Source organism: Mytilus trossulus, chromosome 4 (genome assembly GCF_036588685.1).
Source record: "Mytilus trossulus isolate FHL-02 chromosome 4, PNRI_Mtr1.1.1.hap1, whole genome shotgun sequence".
NCBI lineage: Eukaryota > Metazoa > Mollusca > Bivalvia > Mytilida > Mytilidae > Mytilus > Mytilus trossulus.
In genome coordinates, this window is record NC_086376.1 from 54160554 (window position 1) to 54172599 (window position 12046).

General features: G+C 31.5%; 1 protein-coding gene across 1 annotated transcript; it reads right to left on the reverse strand.

Moving 5' to 3' along the window:
* Positions 1–9279: 9279 nt before the first annotated feature.
* Positions 9280–11052, reverse strand: LOC134715530 (uncharacterized). Its single transcript, XM_063577766.1, has one exon. The coding sequence runs from the start codon at positions 11041–11043 to the stop codon at positions 9355–9357; it is 1689 nt and encodes a 562-aa protein (XP_063433836.1). The 5' UTR covers positions 11044–11052; the 3' UTR covers positions 9280–9354.
* Positions 11053–12046: the final 994 nt, after the last annotated feature.

Consider the following 12046-nt stretch of genomic DNA (forward strand, 5'->3'; position numbering starts at 1 on the left):
CAATTCCAAATGATCAGAAATTATGGTGGCCTCAAAATTGCAGGAGCAGTACAAATGTAGGGTATCGGGATCGTTCACCCTGATTACATGGTCGCCCTAGGTTCGTTCGCACTGAGATTGTTCGCCCTGGGTTCGTTCGCCCTATATTCATTTATGATATGTATATGTTACAATAATGAACGAAATATATATATATTGAAATTTATGTATATAATTTAAAAGTTAAATACAGAATATTTGCCGAATTTATATTAATCAAATAAAATTCTTGGCTGCATTGTTACACTTTATTTTATAATTACTTTTAATTACTGTTGATTGAATTTTGATTGCTGATAAGGTACATGTATCATTTGAAATCTTTGATAATACTGATGTTATATACATAAAATTGAGAATGGAAATGGGGAATGTGTCAAAGAGACAACAACCCGACCAAAATAAAAAAAAAAAAAAAAACAACAGCAGAAGGTCACCAACAGGTCTTCAATGTAGCGAGAAATTCCCGAACCCGGAGGCGTCCTTCAGCTGGCCCCTAAACAAATATATACTAGTTCAGTGATAATGAACGCCATACTAATTTCCAAATTGTACACAAGAAACTAAAATTTAAATAATACAAGACTAACAAAGGCCAGAGGCTCCTGACTTGGGACAGGAATTGAATTGTCTTTGATGGATAAATAATGAAAATAACATTTTTCTCAAATAAAATAGTCAGCTTGGATGGGCAAAAACACTGATAACATGTGATCAAGGTACAGCAATGTGACTGTGTTTTTGGTATTTGTTTTACTAATAGTAATTCAATTTAGTGAATGTACAGAAACTTATAACCTAGTCCTAGTGGCAGCTAGCTGTAAACAACATGATACATCGTAAATATTCGGCCAAATTGTAGACTGACTTCAACACATTCAATTATATACACACAACGCACTACTATACTAAAAAATAAAATCAGGGTGAACGGACTCGGGGCGAACAGGTATTAGAGCGAACAGAAACTTGGGCGAACCAGAATTAGGGCGGACGGACCTGGATTCAAGCAGTAGGATAGTGAGTTCAGAGTTATTTTCTGATTTGGGAGCCTCATAGTCCCTTATCATCCCTATTTAAGTTTATTTGGGTAAATTTTACCAACTGCCTTATCTCAAACCAGCACATTATAGACCTTCATCACTTTTCTTTACACCTGGAGCTGGTACATTTGTAAGAATGGATTTGAGCAATTGATGACATTTTAGCTGTTCTGAATCTTAAAATTCCTGAGGCGTCAAAATCACAACATTAATTTGGACTCAAAATTCCAAAAGAAAAGAATAGGATAGTAGCACTACCTTAAGCATGCTTTGACCAATAATGAATAGTAAGTCAGGTCACAAAATTAAAAAAAAAACTGAAAAAAAACCATGGTCTGTTGATACATGTAGGTAACTAACATCTGAATATGCAGTTTACTACATGTACATTTGAAGTGAAAATAACTTTTTGTGTGACAATGCTGAGTATGGTTTAAATGTAATTGAATTTATTATAGGACATGATAACCTAGGAAAATTAGTTGGGGGACATAAATTTTATTAAAAATATAACTATGCAACTCTTATACATTACCAAAACATAACTTTTAAATAGCCATGGATTAAATGTAATTGAATTTATTATAGAATTGTGTAGGACATGATAACCTAGGAAAATTAGTCCAGGGACATATATATTACTTACATCGGACTAAATATATACTAGTAAATTCTGTAGCCATGGACTTTTTATACTAGTCATATTGTCCGCCAAGACTTATTTTACCAGGACAAATTTATCACTTACAAGTACATGTAGCAGATGGGGATAAAAAAAAATAGCTAGCCAATCTGCAAAATTTTTTGAGCTTAAGCTGCTTTCTGGATGATAAAAATGGCTTTGTTTCAGACCATTCATGGTATTTGGACCATATTATGATTAAGAGATACATTTATAACATCTGAAGAACAACTTTGTAAATAATTTCTTTTTCATGTTTAGTTTGCTACTGATAGTTGTTCTTAGTTGTTAGGCAGTTAACATACATATATATATAGTCAAGGGTTAAATTGTTCAGATGTCATATTAATCTTTGTTAAACCTTTATTGAATGTTACCAAATTTTGCCTCATCTGCATAATTTGAATTTCTTTTTTAATATTCCTATCATTGTCTATATTGGATTGATGATTGAATAGTCAATATAAACACTTTAACAGTGACAGCAGTAAGGACAGGTGTGACTAACCGTTTCACAAGGAACTCTATAAAAAAAAATGACCTCCTTTCCTTTGAGATGTTCATGGAACTATTTTGCCAGATTAACCTTTTTCAATGCCATAGAGGTATACAAAAAGTCTAATGACCTATTCAATTTGCTGTCTAGTATCAATCTGGTACACGAAGAATACCCACACAGTCTAATACTGATTCAGTCATACTGTTATATTGCATCAAGAATAGTAAGCTGTACAACTTTGCAAACATGATAATGTTTAATTGATAAAAAGCACAAAATGTGTATATTTTTCTAACTATGAAGTTTTTATTATAATCAATTGAGGAAGGATTGCCTCCCCTGACTCACTGTGACAGGATATTACATAATTATGTATGTATACACAAAAAAATTACATTAATGTAAAAAACAACTATATTATATATATTCTATCCATCTTGTTTTGGAAAGAATTTTTATACATATGTATAGGCTGAAACTTTATCCATTCCCTTTTTTTAAACAATAAAATCTTTGGATGAATTGAAATGTATTCTATATCACTTTTAAATCAAATTTTCTAACAAACAAATCTAGAAAAAAAGTTTAAAAACTGAAAAAGATTTAACATCATAGAGAAAGTTAGTCAATTTCCAGAGACTTCTGTTTTAACCAAATTTATTGATGGTACATGTATAAGTATAGACATACATTAAATGTATGTACATAAGGGGTTCAAAAGTAAGTCTTAGAATATCTATGTATTTTACAAAAATCTTTGTATTATATTTTATACTGTTTACATGTACAGTGATTCATGATTTGTACGCTTGTCTAAAGAAATAATTATCCCTTTCCTCTGGTGCACACTGCTGAACACAGCCAACTGGATTTGTGAAAATTATCTATAAAAATATGTGACCTTCAATAGATTTTCCACCTATTTGATACATTGAGGTCCTATTCAAGAAATTTGCAATCTAAAGTTTCAAATTCCACTATAATTTATCAGGCTTCCATTTAATTACCCATGCCATTCATTAATTGAAAAGAAAAGAATGATAGGGTGTAAAAATCCATTTATTGATATACTGTCATGACTGATAAAGCAGAAATTTTCGTGGACGATTTAATTTCGTGTATTTCGTGGAAAGAAGATATCCACCAAATTAAAAAATTCCCACTAATATTTAACCTACATACATGTATAATATCACTTCCATTTACTGGAAACCATGAAATCAAATCCCAATGAAATCTTATGTAGAGACAAAACCACGAAGTTTGAACCCACGAAATTTAATGTTTTTACAGTATTGTTGATGATATAATTTGTTGCAGGATAGGCAAAATTTATTATCATGATCAACAAAAAATAGAACAGGTATCATTACTGACATTAATTTAGGCTAAAGCCTCCACCACATCTTGGTCTTTTTGATCTTTGGATTATATATTTTAGTATCAATATAAACTGTGGGATACATTTAAGGAATTAGACTTGTTTGAATGGAATAGAATTGATCATGTCTTGAGATAAAAATATTCTCATTCTGCATCTTGTAACACAAAATTATTTATTGACTGGCTAGGAAAAATAAAATAATCCCCAGGGCAACTTTTTATGACTTTTTTGCATTTACCATTTAGTTACTGTCTTAGCACAAGTTTTTATGATTGAGAGATAATGTGACAAAAATGTAATCATGACTCATGAGACAAAAGGATTCATGGGTGGGCTTACCATTTGGCTGTGATTGCAGTGCATGGCTGCATTTTTTTGTATAAATCTTTATATTTCAGAGGGTAATTGACCTGGAAGCTTCATAGTTTGTAGAAGTATGAATTATGTTAAGAAGTTTCCCTTTGCCATAGTGCCATATTTCCATATCCATTGTACTTGACCTGATTTTTCCTTAATCAGTGACTGTTAAAAAAAACCTTGCTTTTTTTGTCATTTGAATTTCTCTCTTTTACTCCACATATGATAACAGAATTTGATATATATTAGGTTCCTTGAAAAGTTTTCATGTTCATCAGTCATGGTTCACCTGACCTTGACCTCACTTGATGGATCAATGATCAAGGTTAAAGTTATGTGATTACGGTAGTTCATTTCTCAAGACTCAAATACTGTAAGCAGTAGGTCCATTATATTTGGTGTATGGAATGATTGTACAAAATGTTGTTAGATTGTACATATCAGTCTTGCCGGTTTCATTTGACCTTGACCACATTTTCACAGTTCACTGGTCAATATAACATCATATGTATTTGGTCTTTTTTTATACGACCGCAAATTTTGAAAAAAATTTCGTCGTATATTGCTATCACATTGGTGTCGTCGTCTGCGTCGTCGTCGTCGTTGTCGTCGTCGTCCGAATACTTTTAGTTTTCGCACTCTAACTTGAGTAAAAGTGAATAGAAATCTATGAAATTTTAACACAAGGTTTATGACCATAAAAGAAAGGTTGGTATTGATTTTGGGAGTTTTGGTCCCAACATTTTAGGAATTAGGGGCCAAAAAGGGCCCAAATAAGCATTTTCTTGGTTTTCGCACTATAACTTTAGTTTAAGTTAATAGAAATCTATGAAATTTTGACACAAGGTTTATGACCACAAAAGAAAGGTTGGGATTGATTTTGGGAGTTTTGGTTTCAACAGTTTAGGAATTAGGGTCCAAAAAAGGGCCCAAATAAGCATTATTCTTGGTTTTTGCACAATAACTTTAGGTTAAGTAAATAGAAATCAATGAAATTTAAACATAATGTTTATGACCACAAAAGGAAGATTGGTATTGATTTTTGGAGTTTAGGTCCCAACAGTTTAGGAATTAGGGGCCAAAAAGGGACCCAAATAAGCATTTTTCTTGGTTTACACACCATAACGTTAGTATAAGTAAATAGAAATCTATGAAATTTAAACACAAGGTTTATGACCATAAAAGGAAGGTTGGTATTGATTTTGGGAGTTTTGGTCCCAACAGTTTAGGAAAAAGGGGCCCAAAGGGTCCAAAATTAAACTTTGTTTGAATCTAAAAATGTACTTAGATTCTTGATTATTGGCCCAGTTTTCAAGTTGGTCCAAATCTGGGTCCAAAATTAAACTTTATTTGATTTCATCAAAAATTGAATAAATGGGGTTCTTTGATATGCCAAATCTAACTGTGTATGTAGATTCTTCATTTTTGGTCCCGTTTTCAAATTGGCCTACATTAAGGTCCAAAGGATCCAAAATTAAACTAAGTTTGATTTTAACAAAAATTAAATTCTTGGGCCTCTTTGATATGCTGAATCTAAACATGTACTTAGATTTTTGATTATGGGCCCAGTTTTCAAGTTGGTCCAAATCAGGATCTAAAATTATTATATTAAGTATTGTGCAATAGCAAGTCTTTTCAATTGCACAGTATTGTGCAATGGCAAGAAATATCTAATTTCACAATATTGTGAAATAGCTAAATTTTTTTTAATTAGAGTTATCTTTCTTTGTCCAGAATAGTAGGCAAGACATATCTTATTGCAAGAATTTTTTTTAATTGGAGTTATCTTTCTTTGTCCAGAATCAACTTAAATCTTTGTGATATACAATATACAATGTATATTCACTTTTTACTACCAACTGATAAATTTAAATAATCTTTACCATTCAGTGATAACAAGCAGGTTTTTTACATCTTAATATTTTATGATGTATTTAAATGAGTAGTTATTGTTGCAAACTCCATCAGAATATTTTAATTGAGATTAGTTTTGGAATAAGGGAAAGGGGGATATGATTAAAAAATTTGGTTCAATTTTTCTCATTTGAAATTTCATAAATAAAATGAAAAATTCTTCAAACATTTTTTTGAGAGGATTAATATTCAACAGCATAGTGAATTGCTCTAAGAGAAAACAAAAATTTTAAGTTCATTAGAACACATTCATTCTGTGTCAGAAACCTATGCTGTGTCAACTATTAAATCACAATCCAAATTTAGAGCTGAATCCAGCTTGAATGTTGTGTCCATACTTGCCCCAACCATTCAGGGTTCAACCTCTGCGGTCGTATAAAGCTACGCCCTGCGGAGCATCTGGTTCTAATACTAGCTATATATAAAATGCCTTGACATCATGAAAAATGTAAGACAATTTAAGTGACTTTATATAAAACAATTGGAAAAAAAAAAAAAAATAACTGAAAAAAATAACTAGACCAATGGCCACTGAATTACACGATCCTGACTTGGGGCAAAAACATACAGAATGTGGCAGGGTTAAACATGTTTGCAAATGATCAACCCTTTCTTTACCTTGCTCGGTGATGTAAAAGCAGATCATAAGAACAAACTGTTAAAAATCAGATTGACACAAGCACAAGAAATCACGAAACATAAAGATAATCAGACAAACAACACAAAGCACAAATCTATGAGTACTCAGTTACTGAAACCCAGTTCAAAACCAAGAAAAGAGTATCAAGATGACTATGACTTTTAAAGCCATACTATTGGTTATGTTTTGTTTCATGGATCAATGAATCTGACTCAGTGTGTCGGTCTTGTAAAGAATAGGGTTCATTCCTATTGCATTAGTATTTTCAAATCCTGAATATGGATTTAACTTTCCACTGGACATTAAATAGCCATGCATCTATCCATCCATCAATATGTTGCTCATAGAGCATACATTTTAGGTTGACCCTGCTAGTTTAAAACTTGTTTTAATTTCTATTTGGCTAACCTTCTTTTAAATTATTAAAAAAAAATGTTGGATATTTCCAAACAGTATGTGCTGCATGTGGAGAATGGTATTTTTACCCATAAGAAGAGCTTCTGTGATTTTTTTTACAAGATAAAGTACAATTATTCAGTTTTGTTTTTTAGAGTGGATTTGACTGTTTTCTAATTATGATATATACAAATTTGCTTTTTGAAGTTGACTTTGATGTTTATAACCGTAATTTATTGTTTGCCACATTAACTTCAAACACAAATACTTGATATTGATAAACATGATAAATGTGTAAAAGAAATCTTGATTATCCTACCATAAAATGGCATTACTGACAGATGAGGTTTTTCTCACAACAGACCCAGTCAGTCAGTCAGGCAAATGCATGGTGGCACAGGCTTAGAGACAAGAAAGCTGTGGCACTGAAAAAAGTTGCCTATAGAATGAATGACTTTCAAAGTATGAGTTTCTTTTTCTTTTTTTCTTTATTTTGATAATTTGAACAGTCAGCTCAGATCAAATAAAATGAACACTGACTATACATGTACATTTTAGTATAGATTTAGTTTTGCAAAATGTTAAATAAATGTATTGCACAAAACGTTCTATTGAAGGTAGAATGTGGCTTTGCACATAAATTTGGACCTGTACACAAGGCCACCTACTGGACTTGGTTATGTGGTACATATCTGTTTTTCATTCATTTTTAGCTCAGCTTTTCTCATCACTTTTCTTCCGGCATTGTCCCTCGTTGGCGTTAACTTTTTACATTTTGAACTTCTTCTGGAGAACCACTGAATGGAATGAAACCAAACATGGCCTGAATGTTCCTTATGAGGTGCTGACCAAGTGTTGTTACTTTGTAACCAATCTATCATCCAAGATGGCCGCCAGCAGGGGACTTAGTTTAACAAAGGTCCCTACGGGAAATGCATACAAATGACTTTTTTTTAGAGAATCACTGAATGGAATGAAACGAAACATAGTATGAATGTTCTTTATGACATGCTGACCAAGTGTTGTTACTTTGTAGCCGATTCATTATCCAAGATAGCTGTCAGCTGGGAACTTAGTTTAACATAGAACCAAATGGGAAATACATAAAAATGTCTTCTCTGAGAGAACCACTGAATGGAATGAAGTCAAACATAGCATGAATGTTCTTTATGACATGCTGACCAAGTGTTGTTACTTTGTAGCAGATCCATCATTCAAGATGGCGGCCAGCAGGGGACTTGGTTTAACATAGGACCCTATGGAAAATACATACAAATGTCTTCTTTTAGAGAATCACTGAATTGAATGAACCCAAACATAGCATAAATGTTCCTTTCTTAATGAGGTGCTGGCCAAGTTTTGTTACTTTGTAGCCAAATTTTATCTTTTTTTATATGATTTCACAAACTCAAATAGAATCAGGTGAGTGATACGGGCTCTTGAGAGCCTCTAGTATAAAATATATAAGGCCACTAGTTTTCTCGTTTAAATTGTTTTACATTGTCATTTTGGGGCCTTTTTAAGCTGACTATGCAGTATTGACTTTGCTTATTATTGAAGGCAGTGAGATGACCTATAGTTGTTAATTTCTGCGTCTTTTTGGTCTCTTGTGGAGAGTTGTCTCATTGGAAATCATACCACATCATCTTTTTTATATTGAAAAAGAACCAACTGAATATTGTTACTGCTGTGAAAATAATAACCAAATATAATACTACCTATCACACGAAAGTATAGAAACAAGAAAAATGTTAACCAAATTTAGAATAAGTGATCATTGTCTCTTTTTAAATAGAAACTGGACGATATACCAAAATATCGTGAAATGAAAGAAAATGTAAAATATATAATATATTAGATGATGAATTTCATTTTTTCTTTAACTGTATTAAAATAAATGAAAATAAAAGAGAAATCTTTCTAAAATATTATATACAAAAATATGTTAATTTTAATACACTTAATTTTACTGATAAACTTGTGATTATACTAAATACATCAACACCAAATGATGTAAAAGCAGTTGTTTCTTTTATTAAAGAGTCATTAGAACTGAGGAAAGGAGAACAGTAACTGTTTTTATCATATTTCTTATAATATTGTCGAGTTTTCATTATGTTTGATCATGTTTGTTTTGCCAATGTATTTGCCATAACCAAAATTGGTTCTTGTATGTTTTGCAAATAAAGAATATTAACCAAGTTTAACAGAACCACTTTTGTTTGACACATATATGCTATAGTACTGTTACACCATGTTTGTTTTTTCTTAAAAAAAAAAGAATAATAGTGAATTTGTAATTAAAAATTGGTTGTACAATAAAATTGTTTTTGATAATACAATGTTTATCACATATCAAGTGTTTAGAAGTCTATATCAATTATGAGAAGCATGTTTTTCTTAACATTCTGAACAAGTCACTTCATAAATCTTTGCTTCCTTAGCTGTACTGCTTTCTTTTTTACTACATCCTATATAGAGTTGCCCTGTTGGAGTGAATGCCAGGGAGCTTGGACATAGTATTCCTATGTCTTCAGTGTCAAACCATGACACAAGGTTTCCCTTATTATCTAGAATATGTATGACATAAGTAGCTAATTCAACCACCATGACATTGTCACTTGGTGTTGTCACTATTATGTTTGGTTGAAATGGTGAGTTCTTGTTTATTTCAGGATGGCCTTTATATGAATTTATTACACCACTACCTGTTGTCAACACTACCACTCTACCTTCTTTACCAGGATCACAATCCACCACATGTATATTCCCATTACTAGTACTTGTTATACTCCTTGGGTAGGTAAATATAGGTTGATTATGTTTATCATGTTCATACACAGTCTCATGGTCTCCCTGTTCATTCATTATAAAAACAGCTCTTCTTCCTAGGTCATCATCATTACCTCCTACTATAACTTTATTATCACTGGTAATGTGGATGGAAGTAGACACTAACGGGCTCACATCATATACAGTGTCAGACAGTTTACCAGTGGTAATATTGAGTTGTTTTAGTCTGGATTCACCAACAGATAGAAGGATAATATTAGGTGAAGTTATTGCCATACCAAAGACCTTAATGTTAAAGGTAGATACCACATTGAGTTCTTTGCCTTTAGGTATTGCATTAATAAGACAACTATCTAAATTTGAACTAATCCAAACTGAATTGTCAACACAAGGAACAATATCTAATATTGCAGTTAACTCTGTCTGATACTTTTGAATAATATCAAATGAAACACCTAATTCCTCTGAACTTTCTTCACTTTGTAGCACTCCAACATTAGACTGAGTTATCTCCCCTGGAACAAACTTTGGAATGGAATTGTATGATGGTTTTGTTTTTGGTACTGATGCTTCCATTGATTTTTCCAATCTCCTGGCGTCAGAAAAAAAGTTTGCAACATCAGTGGATTTTATTAATTCCTCAACTTTATTGTTTTTCTCATTAGATAGTTTCATTGATTGTGAAACAATACTAAGATCTGTGTCAATTGATTTGAAAATAGTTTTCAGGTTTTCATCAACTTCATCTTTTAATTCTTTAATATATTTGTCAATGTCACTTTTCAACATATTTTCATGATTCAGAATATCTTGGATAACTTTGCTGTGTTTTGCTTTTTCAACATCCTTACGCTTTACCAATTGTTCTTTTTTTGTGCCTGCTTTTCTTTCTTCCATCTGAAATTTAATCTGTCCTTCTTTAAGGCTTTCTTTTTTCATATGATAGGCTTCACTGATCTCGATTAAGTCATTTGCATGTTTCTTATGAACTTTGGACACACACGTCGGACATACAAGACTGTCACAAATCTTACAAAAAAGACAACAAGATTGTGTAGCATGGTCTGGACATTTAATATTTGTAAAATCCAATTCTCCGCTGTATAAACCAATGTCTTTGATACTTATGACCTTATGTTCCTGTGCATTTTTAATTCTAAGATGTCTTCCATCTTTACACTTATCACATATAAGAAGTTCGCAGTCAATACATTTCCACCTGATGTTTTTCTCAGTATCGCATAGATGACAGTTTATAGGTATCTGACTTTTTTTAATGGATTGAGAAAACGCCATTTTGTTGTCCAAATTATTCTATGTCACTTTGTTGTGTTGGTAATACATAACTTATGTGTAAAAAGTGAGATAAAATTTAAATACCCAAGGTTTGAAATGCAGATAGGTCAACAATTTGATATATTCTTTCATGGTATTATATTAAGTTTTCCTGATAAAGGTAGTAAATAACTATTCAAATGACAGTTTTACACAATGTAAATAAAAAACTGTATAGGTAGATAATATTATAACCTATTGAAAATATGTTTAAAAAGAGTGCACAATAGGGACATAAATGATTTAATTTTAATTTTAAATGTATGTCTTACCTATTCAGTCAAGCAATCTTTTGTATGAATTTAAACTAAAAATTCCTTGGCAATTAAACAAGTCTTCTTCAACACAGTCTTATTTATTAAAAAAATTATTTAAAAAGAAGTTTTCAGGCCTTGCTGATCATAATGTTAAGATAGCTTCTATGATTGTTTAATTTTTGTCTATATTAATTGATGAACTGTTGCATAAGCACAGTAAGTTGTTAAAGCATATCCCCTAAAAACCTTATACTATAATCAATGTTGTGGTTGAGAAATCAAGTTAAATCTACAAAAGTAGGCCTGTTACCCCTCTTATTCAGGCACCATGTCAAGATGTTGGACAGAATCTCAAATTGATTAGGATCATATGTATCTGTTGTAAAGTTTTTGAAATTTTAATAACTTTCTTTTAAACTATCCGTGATTTGTACCAAACTTGGACAGAAGCTTGTTTATGTTCATAAGATAACATCCAGAAGTAAATTTTGAAAAAAAGAAATCCTATTAACCATATTTTACTTATAAATGGACTTTAAGTTTTTCAACCAAGAAACAGTAAATTTTTCTCTGTGGTTAAAGTTTGAAAAATTCTAGTAACATTCTTAAATTGTCCTGAATTAGCATCAAACTTGAACAGAAGCTTGTTTATGATCAAAAGCTAGTAATTAAGATAAAAAATTTGTCAGATTTATTTCCTGTTCTTC